We start from the raw sequence: 20024 nt of genomic DNA on the forward strand, positions 1-20024 counted from the left end.
TTAAATGTTTTTTAAAGAAGTCTCTTTTGCTCACAAGCTGCATTTATTTGATCTAAAATACAGCAAAAGCAGTATTATTGTGAAATATTTTTACTTTTTAAAATAACTGCTTTCTATTTGAAAATATTTTAAGATGTAATTTATTTCTGTGATCAAACTTAATTTTGAGCATCATTACTCCAGTCTTGAGTGTCATATGATCCTTTAGAAATCATTAATATGGTGATTTGCTGTTCAAGAAACATTTATTATTATTATTATTATTATTATTATTATTATTATTATTATCAATATTTAATTGGTTGAGTATTTTTTTCAGGATTCTTTTAATAGAAAGATCAGCATTTATCAGAAATAAAATGTTATACACTATACCATTTAAAACTTTGAAATCAGTATAATTATATAAAAAAATTATAGGAAATATTTATTTTTATTTAGCAAGGATTCAACATTTATAATGTTGAACAAAATAACAAAATATTTCTATTTCAGATAAATGCTGTTCTTTTAAACTTTTTATTCATCAAAGAAATCTGAAAAAAATCTCAGCCATTTTCAACAATGATGATAATAAAATTAAATGTTCTTTTGAGCAGCAAATAAGAATATTACAATACATTTTGAAGGATCATGTGATTCAGCTTTGAAATCACAGGAAAAAAAATACATTTTAAAATGTATTCAAAAAGAAAACAGTCATTTTAAATAGTAAAAATATTTGAAAATGTTGCAGTTTTATTTTCTGTACTTTAGATCAAATAAATGCAGGTTTGGTGAGCAGAAGAGACTTCTTTAAAGAAAACATTAGAAATCTTACTGTTTTGGTAAAAAACTTTTGTAAAATTATAACTGGTGCCTCATATCACACAACCATTTTTAATTCCAAAAATCATTTTTTGTTAATAACATATTTGAAATAAGAAAGACTTACCTTTCTTACGATTCTTATAAGAGCAGTATATTACAGCAGATGCAACTAAAATGAACAATGAAGCACTAATAACAATGACGACGAGCCAATGGAGAGGAAAGGAACTGTTGTTTTCTTCAGGACTGTTATCTGAAAGACATTACATTAACATCTAGAGTCATTAGAACACTCCAAAGGAACTCAGAATAAATTGCTAATAAATTAAAAACCCAAGATTAGAAAATGCATTTATAGGCTTGGCACTGGGTTGGTAGGTCAGTTATTTACGTGGATAAGGTGTAACGTTACAGAGTTGTTTAATCTGGATTGTGTCATTCTTCCAGCTGACTGGGTTGCTATAGTTACAAATAACTGTGTCCTCTTTACAATACAGGGATAGAGTCTGCATTTCAGATGTCATTTTCTTCTGGCTGCAGTTGTTGCTATGATAGCTGTCGCTGATTGTACGATCATGTCCACTACATGAGAGGTTCACAATACAGGCGTTAACGGCAATCATGGTGACGTTCCAGTTAAGAACAGGAGAATCCACTGGATCTGAAACATGTTAATAAAAAATTAGCATTTTCTACAGAAAACATTGAAACTGTCCAAGATTATGAATTAAAATTCAATTTAATCAGTTCTAGCACATATGCTTTTTTTTCTTTCACAATATTAGTTTTTAATATGGTTTAACATGCAACTCAGACTTACCTATAACAGATACTCTGTGTTTAGCAACATCTATATTATTAGCTCCAAATATTTTTGCTGTGTAGAGTCCGCTGTCTCTCTTTTGCATGTTCTTCAGTGTTAGAGAGAAGGTTGACTGATTGAAATCCAAACTATAATTGTAAGTTTTTGTCTTTACAGTCGCCTTAAAGAATGTCACAATATTTTCAGAATTATCATTCATCCAGACCAACATATTAAAATTTGTTGGTAAATCAATCTGTATTTCCAGTTGAACAGAACTTCCTGTCTGCACAGTGATGGCATTTTCAGCTTTGCACACGGATACTAGAAACAGAGAGGATAATGGAAAATATAAAGGTAAATGTCCAATTATTCAACAAATAAAGTACACAAAAGTATACTGTATTGGTATATTTTTAATTTTATTTTTTTGTTGCAAAATCTATACAAAAACAAAAAACTAATTTAAATAAACAACACTGACATATTCCACATTTTTCCACAAGCCCTTTTAAAACAAGGTTTTTATCTAAGCTGTTTTCTGTAAAAGTAGCAAGTATAGTGCTTTAAACAGTTTCTCTTTTTAGCTCCTAAAAAGAATCATGAATTATCAGTGAGTGAAATTAAATATGCAATAAATATGTGGCAAATATTTTTTACTATAATACTCTTTTAAATCAAAACAGTAACTTGCATGTCAAATAAATAATCCCCCATTTTAATTTACAGCAATGATTAGCAGACACATATCAGTGGTGATATTGATAACATTGATGACACAGTCATTAATTTCTGTATATTCTCTACAGAATCCGGTTATGCAGCAGTCATGCTATTTCTGTGAAGAGAATAATTTTCATACCTGTGTTGGAGATCAGCACCTCAATGAAGACCATGAGCAGATGACCAAAAGCCATTGCAATAAGCAGCCTGCTGTGGTTATACCGTACATATTAGTTAAAACTTTGTTTTATGTCACCTTATTAAACAAAACTGTCCAGGTGGTACCACTCACCTTGGAATATATGACATACAGTATATAAATATGCTTACTGTCTATTAATTTGAGCAAATATAAAATTCTATGGCTGAAAACCAGTCCTGTTACGATTACATGAATAACTACCAGAACTGCTTCAAACCAAGTCAAAAACCAGCAGCGAAAAGAAAGAGGAGGAGCTAGTTGCTTTCTGCAACCACATTGTCTACCACAGGAACTAGCCCCTATTTGTGAGAGCAAGTATGGCTGTTCATATTTAAGTTTCTTTAAATACAGGTCCAAGGTCTTGTCTTCATCCAACTATACTTGTTCTAAAAATATCAAGATGACCATTAAATGATCAGAAATATTTATTGTAACTACATATGAATAACAATTGCATGCGGGAGAATTTGCATGCAATTGGGTGCTTTGCATGGTGGGTAAACACGCTACTGAGAACAAATGCCAGTGTTAACCTCCTACTCATGGGCACTGTAATATCCTGTGGAAAACATGGAAATAATTAGTCGTTTTATCTTGCAAAGACATGCTTTCTTCTTCTTCACATATGAAAATGGATACAGTACTGTATTTGCTGGATTATAAATCGCGTTTTTTATCATCTAAAACGTGCTGCGATTTCCAAGGCGATTTATAAGCAATCAAGCTCAAGCTAGGATTGGTGCTGAATGAGAGAGGCTGGGCATATAATAAATGTTTACAGTGAATTTGTGTTTGTTTTTTACTTATTTTGTTCATTTTTCTGTTCTGAACACTGCTAAATTTATGGGATTTTTTTGTGGAGCGAGGGGAATATAGATACATGTTTCTAATGTTTGTAAAAGTTTTGCTTATTTTACATTATTTCTAAATGAAATTATAAAATGTGTTTTATCCCTGTAAGACCCAAATATAGAAAAAAATGAGCAAATTTTTTTTGGACCTCTCAGATATTGTTTTAGGTGGCCTCTGATGTAGGAATTAAATATTTTTCACATTTTTTACTTTTTAGTAAGTTTTTAGGGAAATGTTGTAATATTGCAACGCTGGGCCTAGTTGTGAGCAGAATTTCTGTATTTGTACTCACTTTGCCTAAACAGGTATACAGAGCATTTAAGCATTCATTTGCAGGGTTATTCACTTATTTAGCCCCATCGCAGTATATATCATAAGTAATAATCACACAACAATCATATTTTTTTATGAAAAAGCATTTATTAATAAAAAAATATTTGGTCACGTTCAGTGTGGTTTGAAGCACAGGCGAACATTGCGCATTGCACTCATTACTTTTTTACTTGCCTCTCAACTTCAATGATGGTTTTAGTGGCTTTGTCTCAGCGTTGAATTTTCTGCACAGGTTCAAGTCCAGCAAAAGATGACACAAGTGTGACCGCTCTGTTGTCATACCATTTGACAGCTTGACTACCAGTATGACACAGGTGAAGTAGTTGTCTTCGTAGATCCTGTAGTTTTGACCCTCTGGAAGTGTGGAGGCGAGCTTCATCACAACATCATCTGACAGTCCAAGTTCAGATTTCGCTTGTCGTATTCCATCTACACTCCCTTGGTGCACATCAAAATCACAGAGCATGCCAGAGATTCCAGTTCTCACCCACAGTTTGAACCCCCATGGGTGTGGCTTGCCACGCATATATTGTTTGATGTTACTGAACCTCCCCTTGAAAGGAATCATCATTTCATCCACAGAGTTGTGTTCTTCAGGTACCACCTGCAGGCATCTCTCCCTAAATGAATTTAGCCATGGTCTGAGTTTCCAGAGTTTGTCCTTCTTTTCCATCTCTGACAAAGTTAAATTGTTTATAAAGTGTAATGAAGTCAACAGAGATTGGAATCTGTTCTGGGACATCACATCAGAAACGGGTGTACCGTGTGTCTGTCTCCCAATACATACGGACTCCAGACATTTGCATTAGGCCCATCTTCAGGTACATGCCAAACATCTTCTCAATTTCCTTATTATTGGTGTTTTCAGATGTTCCATTTTTTTGCAAGCTGTACTCATGTGTTTCTTGTCAGAGTCTCAATCATATCTTCTGTCACAAACTTTTGGAAGTACTCAAGTGGGTGAGGAGGGAGGTGGCATCATTGATGATTTCTGAACCAGAAAAATTAGTATTGGTACTGATAAACTCAAAATCAAAATTCCACTACATTCAAACAATACTGTCTGATTGGCCTATTATGCTATCTACTTATCATACTAAAAGGGACACATGCATCTTCCCAGAGCACTAACAGGTTCACATTCAAGACCATTCACACCTGTCCCTAAACAATGCAACAGGCTACCACTCTGACCCAACGTTGTAGAATTACAACATAGACATAATAAGCTCTAAATCAAATTTGTTTAATGTTTTCCAAAATAACTAAATATGAATATGTTCTAGACATTGTAATAAACACACAAAAAATATTTAAGGACTTTTTTACTTATTTAAATCTTGACAAATCCAGTCATGCAAAAAAAGGAGATCAGCTCAATGGAAATTTTGCAGAAAGAGTAAGTTCACGGCAAGATAACCAGACCTATAAACACTTTTTCTATCCAATAGTATCGTGAGGACAAAAAATAGGACCCATTAAATATATAAATGTGTTTTTGAGAAAAAAAAAAAAAAAACATTTGCTGGTCTTTTTTTAGGATTGTTAAAAGTGATGTTGTAATTCTGCAACAGTGGGCTTTACATCAATCGACTTTTATAAAATAAAGCAACTTAACTGTGTCGTAAAGTGCTCATAAAAAAAGAGATGGTACAAGAATTGGACTGCCATGTACAGTTGCAGTCGAAATTATTCAATTATTCCCTTGACCTGCAAGACATTTTGCTGCAGAGAACAAAATTTTGTTAAAGCAACTCAACAAAGGCATCAGTACACTATTAGAGAAATGTATTAATACACATTTGAGTCATACTGAAAACGGAAGCTGATGAATAATAAAAAAAAATCTAATTGGCTCTAAATGTTCATGTTCAAAATTATTCAACCCCTAAAAGTCAAATTTGTTGCAGAATCTTTTATTCTTTAAAACCGCCAATAAACGCTGCCTGTAAGTGCTTTGAAGCTTCTGTCACCTCTCTACTGCAATCTTGGCCCATTCCTCACCTGAAAAAGCTTTCAGATCACTCATAATCTTTAGTTTTCACTTTGCCACTTCTTTCTTCAAATTCAACCAAATTTTTTTAACGAGAATTAAATCTGGAGACTGAACAGGCCACTCAAGTACATTCAATGTCTGATCCTTGAACCAAGCATAAATTTTTGGATGTATACTCTGGGATGATGGCCCTTCAGGAAAGTCCACTGATCATCAGCTTTAGACTTTGCACCAAAGGCATCACAATTCTTGCCAAAATGGCCTGATACTTCAAAGAATCCATGATGTTCTTCATACGGTCATGGTTTCCACTTACTGCTACAATAAAACACCCCTCAAACAGGACTGGTCCACCCCAAATTTTGATGATGAAGATGGTGTTCTTCTGCTCATAATATCTGCCTTTTTTGCACCAGACATACCACTAATCCATACGTCCAAAAAGTTCCAGTTTGGTCAGATCACTCTATAAAACATTCTTGCAGAACTCCAAGTCTATCTAAATTAATTTTAACATGTTCACATCGGCCTTTTTGTTCTTCTTGGTCAAGAGTGGTATTCGGCAAGATGTCTCAACATGAAGGCCATAATTGTCTAGTGTTCTTCTTATATACTGCATTGAAATGTTTTTCCTCCTTTCGTTGGGTCATCTTACAAGTCTTTGGTTGTATGTTGCAGGTTTTTCCTCAGTTGTTCTGATCAAACATTTTATGATATTGTGCTTTTTTGTTCAACACCTTCAAAGGTTTTCTGGTACAACACATTTTTAAACTAAGGAATAAGGATGCCAGCTGTATCTCTGGGAACCTTTAATGCCTTGGAAATCTTCATATAGCCTTAGACCTTTAAAGTAATACAATTATGTATTCTTTGTAGCTTCTCTATATCTTTTATGAGAGCTGTGTTGACTTTGTCATATTAGCTACGAAAACTTCAGCACATGCATGGGCTAACTGTATGTATGTGTAACAGCTCAAGCTAATTTTGTTTTCAAATAGAGTTTCTAAAGGCTTAATTATGTTTTAAGATAATTTTGTTCCCCACCATACAAATAAGTCCCTAAAAAGCAGCAATGTTAAACAGGGGTTGAATAATTATGACATAGCTGTGTTATCAAAAAATCCTAGAACTCAAAAATATTACATTATATGTTGAATTATCACTTTTAAAATGCCAGTAATTGGTTATAGATGCAATTTTTTTAAAAGTCCTGGATCTTCAGAAAAGCTTGTATTTGTAAACTACTGCAGTCTCTGGAGGGTTGAATAATTTTGATTGCAACTGTATGTACAAGTATACATAGGCTACAGTACAGTAGTAACGGTGTGTTCACACGGGGCGCAAGCGTCAACGCTTCCCATTGACTTTGAATGGGTGACGTCAAGCTTTGCCGAAAAGAATTGTGGATCCGTCGGGGGCGCTTCACTCGCGTTGCTCGCGGCAGAAGTTGAGAAATTTTCAACTTCTGCCGCAAGCAACGCCAGTGAAGCGCCGCGTCAGCCAATCAGATCGCTCTATGCAAATACAGTGGCCAGGCGGCAGCCAATCACGTTCATCCTGTTCAAGAGCAGCATTTCATTGGCTGACGCTGCAATGACCATAAACGTCAGCCACGCCTTCCGTTAAGCGTTGACACTTGCGCCCCATGTGAACACACCGTAAGTGAGTGTTAATTTGGAATTTAAAACAAAAATAATCTAATTTTGCGACCCCTCACTTAATGTGGAAAACTTGATGTGGTCAAAAAGTTTACTCACCCCTGATTATATTGGATGAGTCTATTCATTGTAATACACATTTTTTGCCTCTTGTTCAGTTTAATTAAAATGAGCTTTTATGTTAGTTTTACGTAATATACTAAAGTTGAAGTTTACTTAATTAATTTGTGTTATAATTACATAAATCATTTTGCTGGCATAACTAATCGGGCATTGGCATTAGGAGAGTACATTTAAAGGATTAAGTGTTATTTTATGTTTTTCAGTAAAGGAAAATATGTTAGTGTTAAATCTTCACTTATGTTAGACATTTAGATGAGTTTCTGTAATGTTTTGGAATTTTGTTGATAAACAAAGGTCCCACATAAGCGACAACCTACTGGTCTCTCTCTTGAATCCAACATGGAAGTGACTTAAACTGCAATTCTTCAGCTGGCCCCTTGAGACAGGTTCCAAACAGGAGTCAATCCCATAGACAACCCCCCTCCCGCAATGCTAAAAAAACAAAACAAAAAAAAAAACAAAAAAAACTTACAGCCTGTTATAATGTGGTTTTACAACAAAGCGTCAGAGGCGAGAGGATCCATTTGCAGCTTTATTTCGTAGTCACAACAGAAATGGTCAATCAACAGCAAACAGGGTCCACGAAGAGAATACAAACTCATAAACCGTAGGCAGGCAAGGTTCAGGGGCAGGCGGCTAAACGGCAAATCCAATAAACAGTCCAGATACAAAACTCACAGAGAAGATTCACAAAACGGGAGAACAGTCCAAGGTCGGCAACGATAGAAACAATGCAGGAATGATGAAACGCTCAGAAATGACAGCCGTGGCAAATCAAGACTTCGCAGAGAGGAGTTGTGTGAGTGTGTGTTAAATACTGTGTGTGTAATGAGGAGCAGGTGTGTGTGTGTGTGGGGTGTGTCAGTCCCGGGTATGAAGGGTTATGGGAAATGGAGTCCAAAAAGGGTCGAATTAGAATTCAGGCGAGAGTTCCCTCTGGTGGTGCGGAGGAGGCGGTACGGAAGCCTCCTCTGTAACAGAGCCCTCCCCCTGCGAGCGGCTCCTGACGCGAGGATGGGCACCAGGATGGGGGTGGTCTGTAAATCAGCTTCCTCTGACGCCTCCCCCGGACCGCCAGCAGGTTTCAGCAATGACATGTGAAAAGTGGGAGAGTTTCGGTAATTAGTGGGTAAATCAAGACGAAAGGATACTGGAGTTATTTGTCTAATGATTTGAAATGGACCAACATACCTGGGACTGAGTTTTCTGCATGGAAGTTTTAATCGTAGGTCGCGGGTGGAAAGCCAGACCCACTGACCAGGAGCGTAGCGGGGACCTGGGCGACAATGCAGGTTGGCATTCTGGGATTGTCTTCTGATGGCGTGTGAGAGGTGAGTATGGGCCTGATTCCAAGTGTCCTCACTGCGATGTAGCCAGTCGGTAACTGAAGGTAGGCTGGATGGTTCACCTGACCAGGGGAACATGGGGGGTTGGAAGCCGAGGATGCATTGAAAGGGAGTGATGCCAGTGGAGGGTTTTACCAGAGAGTTCCGTGCATATTCGGCCCACATGATGTAACGGCTCCAGTCGGATTGGTTGTTGTAACAATAGCTTCTGAGGTATCGTATAATCTCCTGGTTCAGGCGTTCAGTTTGTCCGTTGGACTGTGGGTGGTACCCTGAGGTTAGGCTGACATTGACGTTCAACAACTTGAAGAAGGATGACCAGAGTCTGGAAGTGAATTGAGGTCCACGGTCTGAAAACAATGTCCTCCGGAAGGCCATAAAATCGAAAGACTTGGTTGCAGAGTAGTTTGGCCGCTTCAAAAGCAGATGGGAGTTTCGTCAGGGGGATGAGACGGCAAGTCATGAAAAACCTATCGACTATGGTGAAGATTACTGTGTTGCCCTGAGAATTTGGTAGGTCGGTGATAAAGTCTATGGCAATGTGAGACCAGGGTCGCTGAGGCAGTGGTAATGGTTGCAACAATCCTGCGGGAAGATGTTTGGAGGGTTTGGAGGCCTGACAGGTGGAACAGTTGTTGATAAAGTGGATCGTCTCAGTAGCTAGGGTTGGCCACCAGAAGCGATTCCGGAGTAGTTGGATAGTGGCATCGATGCCAGGGTGACCAGAGCTGGGTAGATTGTGGACCTGGGTGAGAACCCGTTCTCTAAAGGCCTCTGGTACGAACAATTTGCCTGGTGGACACTCTGGACGAGGAGGTGTATGCTGGTTTGCGTCCTCAATCTCCATGATTATATCCCAGTGGATGGGTGCCAACAGTATCGTGGAAGGGAGTATTGATTCTTGGTGTTCAGGATGGGTTGAGGTCTCAGCCTGACGAGAAAGAGCGTCCGCCTTTGTATTCTTGGTGCTGGGACGGTAGGTGACGGTGAACTGAATCCTGGTGAAGAATAATGCCCACCTAGCCTGCCGGGGGTTGAGTCTTCTGGCTGTTCTGAGGTATTCAAGGTTTTTGTGGTCTGGAAGTATAGTGAATGGGTGTTTTGCTCCCTCCAGCCAGTGCCGCCACTCCTCCAAGGCCAACTTCATAGCCAAGAGCTCCCGATTGCCCACGTCGTAGTTACGTTCAGCTGGTGTCAACTTGCGGGAGTAAAAGGCGCAAGGGTACATTTTGGCTGGGGTACCATGTCGCTGGGAGAGTATAGCTCCAACTCCAGTGTTAGATGCATCCACCTCCACGATGAAGGGTTGATTCGGATCTGGATGGCGAGAATGGGTGCCGTGGTGAACCGTTCTCGTAATTCATCGAAGGCCTGTTGAGCTTCAGGTGAACAGTGAAATCGTGACGATTGACGTTTAGTCAAGGCTGTCAGAGGGGCTGCCACAGAGCTGAAGTTTCGAATGAAGCGTCTGTAGAAATTAGCAAACCCCAAGAAGCACTGTAACTCCTTGAGGGTTCGGGGCAGAGGACATTTTAGAACTGCCTCCACCTTCCTGTCGTCCATGGCGACTCCTTCCTGACTGATGATGTATCCAAGAAAGGACGTTGATGTCTGATGGAACTCACATTTTTCAAGTTTGGCATAGAGCTGGAACTGGAACGTTTGAGTACTGATCTGACATGCTGGATGTGTTCTGGCATTGAGTTGGAATAAATCAAAATGTCGTCTATGTACACGATGACCCATTTGTCTAGCATGTCACGGAAGACATCATTCATGAAGGCCTGAAAGACTGATGGACTGTTGGACAAACCGAAGGGCATGATCCGGTACTCAGAGTGCCCACTAGTGGTCGAGAAGGCTGTCTTCCACTCATCACCTTCTCTGATGCTGATTGAGTTATAAGCATTACGAAGATCCAATTTAGTATAATACTTGGCTTGACGGAGTTGTTCTAGGGCTCCTGGGACTAGAGGAAATGGGTATCGGAATTTAACAGTTACCTCATTAAGTCCGCGATAGTCGATACAGGGACGGAGACTTCCGTCCTTCTTCTTCACAAAGAAGAAACCGGCTGATGCTGGCGATGTGGAGGGGCGAATAAACCCTTTGGCTAGCTCCTCCCTTATGTACTTGTTCATAGCATCAGACTCAGGTTGGGAGAGAGGGAAAATACGACTGACCGGGCAGTAATTCAATGGCACAGTCAACAGAGTGAATAGGTGGTAGCTGGGTGGCTTTCTCCTTACTAAATGCCAGTTGTAGGTCCTGATAGACTGAAGGAAGTTTGGTGGTGTCAAAGTTGGCATCAGGAGGCGAGGGTGGATTGTTAGAAATGGGTTGGATGCTTGATATGCAATTGTTCTGCCAAAAGTCACTCCATTGAAGTAATTTTCCTTCTCTCCATGCGATGCGAGGATCATGCTTACGCAGCCAAGGAAGTCCCAAAATGAGATTGTGGTGAGCTGATCGAATAGTGTAGAACTGAATGGATTCCTTATGAAGAGCACCGACATGCATCTGAATCCTTTCTGTGATGCTCTGTACCTTCCCCTCTCCAAAGGGTCTCCCATCTAGCGCCTCCACTGACAAAAGAGAGAAAGGTTGGGTGAGAGAGATGTTATGCTGACGAGCAAAATCAATAGACATGAAGTTCCCTGCGGTGCCAGAATCAATCAATGCAGTGGTTTGAATGGTCTGATTCATAATACGCAGGGTTACTGGTAATTGAATGGTTAAAGCACTGGTTACACTCACCGCACGGGCTGGTCGGATGGGGCAGGTGGACTTGACATGGCCAGCTTGACCACAATAAAGACAGAGGTGATTTTGAATACGTCTTTCTCTCTCCTCTGAGGTAAGATGAGTGGTGCCGATCTGCATGGGTTCAGGAGAAACGGGCGCGTCAGGAGAGAATTGAGTTAAAGTCCGTGGTGAGCGACAAGAGCGGATGAGGTTGTCAACCTGGATGGCTAATTCGATGAAGCTATTGAGTGAACGGCCCTCGTCACGGCATGCCAATTCCGACTGGAGCTCCTGATTGAGTCCTCAACGAAAGAGTAATTTTAACGTGTCCTCAATCCATGTAGTTTGAGCAGCAAGGGTACGAAAGGTTAATGCATAATCGTCAGCTGTTCTCCTTCCTTGAGAGAGATCTAACAGCTCCTCTCCAGTGCTTCTACCACCAGTTGAATGTTCAAAAACCTCACTAAAATATTGCAGGAATTCTTCAAAGGTGGTGTGAGTGGGAGTGTCGGCCCTCCATACAGCTGTCGCCCAATCTAGAGCCCTTCCGGTCAACAGCGAGCAGACAAATGCTATGCGACTAGAATCCGTTGGATATAAGGTGGGCTGTTGGTTTACAAATAGCGAACATTGAAGTAGAAAGCAAGCCCTTACATTTGGTTGAATCGCCGTTGAATTTCTCTGGGAAAGCAAGCCGAGGGCTGATGGAGGCCGGTGAGTTCGTGTCAGCTGAAGCGGCTGGCACGGCAGGCGGCGGACTGGGCGTGGGGGCTGCTGGGGATGACGAGATCTGTAGTCCCCGTAGAGCTGTCACAAGCTCCTCGGTCAGGTTCGTCAATCGAGCGAGCTGTTGATGGTGCAGCGTGAGCTGAGTGGCTTGAGCAGAAAGTTCTGATGAAAGTTGGGCTACCGCTGCTGTATCGTTGTCCGGCGAAGTCTTCTGTAACAGAGCGTCAGAGGCGAGAGGATCCATTTGCAGCTTTATTTCGTAGTCACAACAGAAATGGTCAATCAACAGCAAACAGGGTCCACGAAGAGAATACAAACTCATAAACAGTAGGCAGGCAAGGTTCAGGGGCAGGCGGCTAAACGGCAAATCCAATAAACAGTCCAGATACAAAACTCACAGAGAAGATTCACAAAACGGGAGAACAGTCCAAGGTCAGCAACGATAGAAACAATGCAGGAATGATGAAACGCTCAGAAATGACAGCCGTGGCAAATCAAGACTTCGCAGAGAGGAGTTGTGTGAGTGTGTGTTAAATACTGTGTGTTGTGTGTGTAATGAGGAGCAGGTGTGTGTGTGTGTGTGGGGGGGTGTGTCAGTCTCGGGTATGAAGGGTTATGGGAAATGGAGTCCAAAAAGGGTCGAATTAGAATTCAGGCGAGAGTTCCCTCTGGTGGTGCGGAGGAGGCGGTACGGAAGCCTCCTCTGTAACATTTTGGTCTATATTGACAACTGTGATGCCATTAATTTTTTTTTCATCCAACTCATCCATTTAAATTACACTACTCACAAAAACTAAGGGATATTCATCTTTCACGTGAAATTTATGAAAAATGTAAAAAGTTCATGCTACAGTGATATTATATCATGAAAGTAGGACATTTAGGTAGAAACATGCAATGGTAATTTCTTTATCTCACACAATTTATTAAAAAGAATAACACGTTTTGTTTTATTTATTATCCTTGTTGGATCATACTCTACTTGTTGTCACCACATTTCGTTGTTAAATAATTGGAAATGGTAATTCTTAAATTAATATTTTTTATGCATGGTGTAATTTAGAACATTATTATGCTCAGTGTAGAGGTAAGAATTATCAAAGGGAGAAAAGTGGTAGTGGTTGATCCATGGTTTTCTGCAAAAAAAAAAAAAGGAGAGAGAGTGAGAGGAAGAGAGAGAGAAAATTAAAATCTGGAGAGATGATTTAACATTTTTTTGACAAACTGAGAGAGTGATTCACAACAGGAGAAAAATATGCTATTGTCAAATGAAACTTGGATTAACACACATACAGAATTATTTAAAATTGCGTCCTCCAGTTTAACTGGGTTGCCACTACTACAAATGCCAGTAATATCAAGAAAAAGCTTGGTGTGAGAATCCAGTTTTAAGTAATGTCACTTCCCCCTCGGAGTTCTAAATTAAAAATTCTAAACTTACCAACAACAGATACATTGTACTGACAAACATCTATGATTTTTTGTCCAATTGTTGTTGTGCAGTAGAGTCCGCTGTCCGTCTTCTGCATTTTCTTGAGTGTTAGAGAGAAGGTTGTATTATTAAGCTCTACTCTGTCCATGTAAGAACTGGCAGGATAAATGGTTTTAGTCTCATCGTCGTATGTCCCAATGGTTTCTGAGCCATTTGTGGAAAATGGTGTTATCGTCCAGATTAACTGTGAAAAGTCTGGAAGCTTTTCTCTCTGAACAAACTCAAAAGGGTCCCCTACATGCACAAACCGATTCTCGGGCTGGATTTCAGCAAAGGACACTGCAGGGAGAGAAAGGGATATTTCATTTATAATAAATCAGATCCACTACACAGGGAATTTTGGTGATACCTGACAAACTCCTAATTTTCTGCTTATTAATAGTTATATGGTAATTGTTAAGTTTTGATGTGGAGTAGGATTGAGGGATCTAAAATATACTCATGCAGAACAGAACAGCCAATATGATATGCATGTAATATGCATGCTAATGAGAATTGGTCCCAAAGTGTTATTGCTTTGTGCGTGTGTGGGCTATATATACATGTGACAAGGATGTATAGTCAGGAAAAGTAAATTCTGATTACTAGTAACCCATCCATTTTTGTGAGGACAGCAGATTTACCTATTTTAACAATGTAAAACATGCTGAAAAGCTGTTTATAAACCAATAATATTTTTGTAATGCTCATGAAATAGTATTTTGCTTTTCTTTTTTGAAAGAATGTATTAAGTACTTTGCAAAATTCGTCACGTTCGTCATAGTCACGTTTGTCATAGTCACGTTTGATTTTTGTAACAAAAATTACGCTTTAATGTTGGAAATACTTTTCCAAACCTCATTTCTTTATAATATTCCAATGATATTTTTGTTTGTGCAAGGACTTTGAAAAAAGATGGTCCACACAGAAATCTGATCACACCATCAAGTCTGTCTGGGATGACATGAAGAGTCATCTTTGCTTTTAAAACTGTGCTAGGTGCACTTGTGCTCAATTTTTGAAGTAGCTGACTTCTTGACAGTTGTTACGGATTTAGTCTGTCTCTGCTTTTTCTCTTTGTCTCAGCTTCTTTATGTAATCCCGGGGGGATCAGTGATGCTGAGATGAGATTTATGTGTGGACCACTGTCTGTTATCAAACTCCTCATTCATACCAAACTCTCCCTAGATTATATCACTTGTAATGTTTGTAAATGTCGTCACTTGACTTAGTCTCTGCATGAAATGGCAGCTGACACACACACAAAATCCTAATGATCTTGTTCCTCATTTTAGTTTTGTTGAACAATATACCCCAGCCATGTTCTGTAAATGAAGTTGTAAAGATGTATTCCAACCGCTTTTAAGGGGATACCTAAAGGTAAATAATTCTAACATTTGAACTTAATTTTGTGTCATATAACTAGAGTGTAGTAACTTTTTTCAGAATATTTTTACAAATTAATCACCTAAATATTATGCCGGCAAAAGTGATGCCATGCCCTGTTCAGTCCTCACTATCAAAATAAACATTAATAAACAATCAACATAATGAACATGTGGTTTACCTGTTTTGAAGGTAAGTAGACAAATAAGTGAAACGAGTAGGTGATTTACAGCCATTATCGGAATTTAAAGTGAGAAAAAAATAAGAAAGAAACAGAACTCAAAATGACTGCCGCTGTGTTGACTTTCTGTTCAAAAGGGAAGTTCAGCATGACACAAGATGAAAGTTCTTGCACAACCTCAGAGGTCCTAGATTTTAATTGAGTGATAAAATGTTATTTATAAATAACAATTGAGTAATAAACAAAGTTTAGTTAAGTGTACAAACACATTTTGTCTTCACACATGAATTTAGCAAATACATTTTTTATTTTTTACACTCTGCATTGATGCATACTTGCATGCAGAAAACGTAAGTTTCAACAGGCTAAAACAGGAAACTCTTAGTTGCTTGGAAACGGTAAGAAGTTCAGTCTATGGAGGAAACATGAGCATGAAAAAAAGAACAGTCAACAGTGTTCAGTCAGTCAGAAATTCTTCCTGCTATTGTGCAGTATGTGAGTTCACACTTAACCCACCTGAGAATAGATCTCAGAGCAAAGGAAGACACTTTATGTGTAAACGCTATAGCTTTTAGCCGTTTAAGCAAACCCAAAAAGGTTTTTGCACTTGTCAACCTATTAGCTTGTGATCAGATCGCTGTAAAATCTCAATCTCATAATCTCATTTTTGTACATTTTCAGATCATCTTTAACAAACTGCATATGTGTAGCACAAAGCCAACAGTGAAAAACAGTTCTCCATACACCAATTTAAAAAAAAAATACTTTTGTATATTTGATTAACAAATTTAACCTTTATGCCACATGTCTGTTTCAAAATCAAAAACTGCGATATACTGCTTATTATTTAGGTAACTTGATACAAAGATTTCCTTTGTTACACAAGCAAAATGGTCTTAAAAAGCAGACTGAGAAGAATCTAAGTTTAATCTTTGCCTTAGATGTTGGCCTGTTTAGAGAAAGATGTGGGTGAGAGATCAGATAACCGTTTGCCTGAAGCCCACAAACCTGTCTTCCTACATCAATGAGGACATCTAAGCACTTACTGTCAGAAGCTGCTGCTGTAGAAACAGGTGCTTAAACTTTTTTGTTAGATCACGTATGGTGTTTCTGAGAAATGGTCGGTGCACAGTACATTCTGTGGTTATATTTGGCTACCTTAATAGTTTGGGTCTTTTTTAGGCTCTCTAGTCGGTCTTGTGCTCCCACACATGATCTTTTGAGAAACTAGTCTTGGTAAGCTTCCCCTTATTTGGACATTTTCCATCTTACTTCCTCTCTACGATCTGCCTGACTGGCTGACGTTCACTCTACGTAAGAAAAATAAATATAATGGAAAAACTATTTTCTGCATGCAAACGTTCATTTTGTTTGGCCTGTGTGCATGCACAGACACTTTAATTTAAATCTTTTGCTTTGTGTCAATAAAATTAGTACAACCTATACAGTATGTTAACGGGTATGTCAACCCTATTTTATACTGTACCTATAGAGCATTAATTGGCAGAGCAGGTTTATTAGAGTTAACTAAAACAAATTAAACCTTTTTGTGACGCTTAAACAATGTATATACAGTTTTGTTATAAATTAACTTTAACAGAAATAAATTATTCATACCTATTATTCCACTCCATTATGTCATAAAAACAGTTTTTTCCCTTTATAACAAGATCTATCTTTAAATCAACATATTTTGTATGTATTATTTTTATTGGATGGTCGCTAATTTTGACAAGAAAATTAAACTTAGTTGAACTATAATACAAGACTACACACTACAATATTGGAATCATCTTTTATTCAATCAAAATCATCAAATGGTGATGTTGTTGTTTTTTTGTGTGTTTGCAGCTTAACAGGATTTACTTCCAAGATGGTTATTGATGTTCGTTGGATGTCACTGGATACTGTAGGGAGAGAAAAGTTTATAGTAGTTTGTAGCAATGGAGGTCCAAATTTGTACGACTTTTTACAACAGCTACACATCTAAAGTGGAAACATTTCATCCTTACTTTCAATATGTGAATTAAAGAAGTGTTTACTTGTGTAAAACCAGAATAACAATGGACTCACATGGACTTATGTTGGTTTCTCCCTTTGTCTCCCCCTGTTGTTCTGTGTGTTTTGGTTTGTTCTTGCCCAAATTTGGACTTCCCCCTATTAGCTTTGATCTGTTACACCTGTCTTGTTAATTTAAGGTTAATACACCTATTTAAGTCGTTTGTTCCCTCAGTTTCATTGTCCGTTCCAAACGTTTGTTTGACTCCCTGGATTTTGTTTTGTTCTAAAGTTTCAATGTGTTTGTTTGTTCCAGTAGCAGTATTAACATTAAGTGACATGGCATCTGACGCACGGAAACCACTGGCACATGCCACTGCTCAGTGGCACATCGAGTGACACTTCCGGTTTTCAGTGACATCTGTCACCGCAGAGTGGCATGTGCCAGTGACACTTGTGACGTGCCGATGGATTATGTCAGTGTCACTGTCAGTCGAGTGACACTTCCGGTTTTTAGTGACATGTGTCACCGCAGAGTGGCATGTGCCAGTGACACTTGTGACATGTGCCAAACTGCTGATGCATTATGTCAGTGTCACTGTCACGGAACATGTCACTGCTGTGGCACACTGGCACCTCGAGTGAGACTGTCGCTGTCAGCTGGAGTTTAACGTAGACCGTGTAGCACACGCACTTAACGGCCGAACTTATATTTATGACATTTCTTTCAAACATAGGGTTTATTACATTAATTATTCCGTACAACACCCATAACGCTTTTTCATGTTTTCAATATTTGTGTTGTGTATTTACATATGTACTTACGTTTATTTTACGTTTTGTTTTATATAGCCAACTTTTTTTTCTTTTTACAATCTATTTAAATACATATTCTAAATACATTTTTTGACAGTGTTTCACATTTCCCCCTTCTTTGCATAGAATGTACAGTTCCGTTGTGTCATTTGGAATTATAAAAGACAGATAGGGGACCATAATTGTAATGTTAAATTTGTACCAACCTGCAGAAGGTATGTGCTATCACTAATTGACACTTACCAGGCACTTATCAGGCATTTCAGATAATTGTAAATTAGCATGAAAATTTCACAAACCATTATAAAGTGACACCTACCATTCAGAAAGGCTTTATGGCAACTGGCACCAACCATTCAGAAGTGTACTGGAACTTGACATTTGCTCTTCACAATGCAGAGTAATGTGGGTCTATTAAACTGGATCTCTAGTATAATGTGGCTACAGAAAGTCAAATAATTTAACAAAACATTCGGGCATCTCCACAACAAATTAATTTTCACATTGTTAGTAAATAATTTAATTTCTTTTTGCATAATTCTATAAATTATTCTTTTTTTAATATTAAAGCCATGTTTGGGAACCTCTTATGACATTATTAAATGCTATCTATATTTTAGTTGAATTTGTAGTTGTTATTGTAAACTAATCCCCAATGTCAGTCAATGGTAGCATATAAAATGTACTGTTTATACCTTTTTCAGCAAGCCCAGACAGAAAAGACATTCAACAAGTGTGTTAGTTAAAGCAATAGCAATTGTCTTTAATAGGTAGCTGGTTTTGCAAAGCTCAATTCAGTGAAACTTAACCATGCCAGAGGCCATTAAAACTTCAACCGCATAGCGGCAAATATTTTCCAGTCTTTGTAAAACAAGTATAGTCACCTTAAAAAAAAGAAAAGAAAAGATGTTACCACCAAACATTCAATAACAACAATCAGCATTAAATTACAATTACCACCAACCTCTGGAAGCATGACATCAAAGATGTAGTTTAGGTTTTCAAAATCTTCATCTGCATCCACTGCTCTCTTTATTTTGTCAGCAAGTTTGATTAACTATTAAACATGAGAATATTAAATCATTTAGGATAAGGAACAGTTCTGGTGGTAATATAACTCAAAATATACAGCAAGTAAAATGTGAAACTTTCGCTTCTTACATCACTTTGACTGAAATGGCACTGTTGTGGCTTTAAGTGCTGCTTGAATTTCATCGATGTCTCAGGATGTTTCCACATGTAAAATCGGCAGGATTTGAGAGCCTCACTGTGAAAAGCTTAATGTAAAGCCTGTGGGAATAGAAGTCTGTTAAAAATGTTTTTGAACATTTAAGATTTTTTTTAAATACTTCTCTTCTGCTCACCAAGCCTGCATTTATTTAATCCAAAGTACAGCAAAAACATTAATATTGTAAAATTTATAAACTATTTAAAATAACTGCTTTCTATTTGAATTTATTTAAAAATGTAATTTATTCATGTGATCAAAGTTACATTTTCAGCATCATTACTCCAGTCACATGATCCTTAAGAAATCATTCTAATGTGCTGATTTGCTGCTCAAAAACATTTATTATTATTATCATCAATATTTAAAACAGTTGAGTAACTTTTTTCAGAATTATTTGAATTGAAAGATCAGAAGATCAGCATTTATCTGAAATAAAAAGCTTTTGTAACATTATACACTACACCAAAATTACAGAAACTTTATTTAGCAAGAATGTTTTAAATTGATGAAAAGTGATGATAAAGACATTTATAATGTTACAAATGATTTCTATTTTAGAACTTTCTATTCATCAAAGAAACCTGAAAAAAAGTCTACTCTGCTGTTTTCAACATAATAATAA

At 38.0% G+C, this 20024-nt stretch overlaps 1 protein-coding gene and 2 long non-coding RNA genes across 3 annotated transcripts; all 3 read right to left on the reverse strand.

Annotated features, from left to right (window-relative positions):
* Positions 1-1040: 1040 nt before the first annotated feature.
* Positions 1041-2529, reverse strand: LOC141343925 (CD48 antigen-like). Its single transcript, XM_073848609.1, has 3 exons — positions 2475-2529; positions 1631-1936; positions 1041-1471 (listed from the first exon to the last, which is right to left on the reverse strand). The coding sequence occupies exons 1-3, from the start codon at positions 2527-2529 to the stop codon at positions 1194-1196; spliced, it is 639 nt and encodes a 212-aa protein (XP_073704710.1). The 3' UTR covers positions 1041-1193.
* A 10672-nt stretch (positions 2530-13201) lies between these two features.
* Positions 13202-15481, reverse strand: LOC141343618 (uncharacterized). The gene is made up of 3 exons (XR_012356784.1): positions 15358-15481; positions 13761-14090; positions 13202-13455 (listed from the first exon to the last, which is right to left on the reverse strand). It is a non-coding gene; the product is annotated as an uncharacterized lncRNA (long non-coding RNA).
* Positions 15482-18944: 3463 nt separating this feature from the next.
* LOC141344025 (uncharacterized) lies at positions 18945-19460 on the reverse strand. The gene is made up of 3 exons (XR_012356803.1): positions 19333-19460; positions 19136-19228; positions 18945-19055 (listed from the first exon to the last, which is right to left on the reverse strand). It is a non-coding gene; the product is annotated as an uncharacterized lncRNA (long non-coding RNA).
* Positions 19461-20024: the final 564 nt, after the last annotated feature.

The sequence above is a fragment of the Garra rufa genome, chromosome 10 (genome assembly GCF_049309525.1).
Source record: "Garra rufa chromosome 10, GarRuf1.0, whole genome shotgun sequence".
Lineage (NCBI taxonomy): Eukaryota > Metazoa > Chordata > Actinopteri > Cypriniformes > Cyprinidae > Garra > Garra rufa.

What these genes read in the sequence shown, in the direction of transcription:
- LOC141343925 (XM_073848609.1), bottom strand. Translation starts at nt 2,529, where the DNA reads ATGGCTTTTGGTCATCTGCTCATGGTCTTCATTGAGGTGCTGATCTCC. An exon ending in GGTGCTGATCTCCAACACAG is followed by an intron (nt 1,937 to 2,474) that starts GTATGAAAATTA and finishes CTCTGTTTCTAG; the next exon opens with TATCCGTGTGCAAAGCTGAA. An exon ending in ACACAGAGTATCTGTTATAG is followed by an intron (nt 1,472 to 1,630) that starts GTAAGTCTGAGT and finishes AACATGTTTCAG; the next exon opens with ATCCAGTGGATTCTCCTGTT.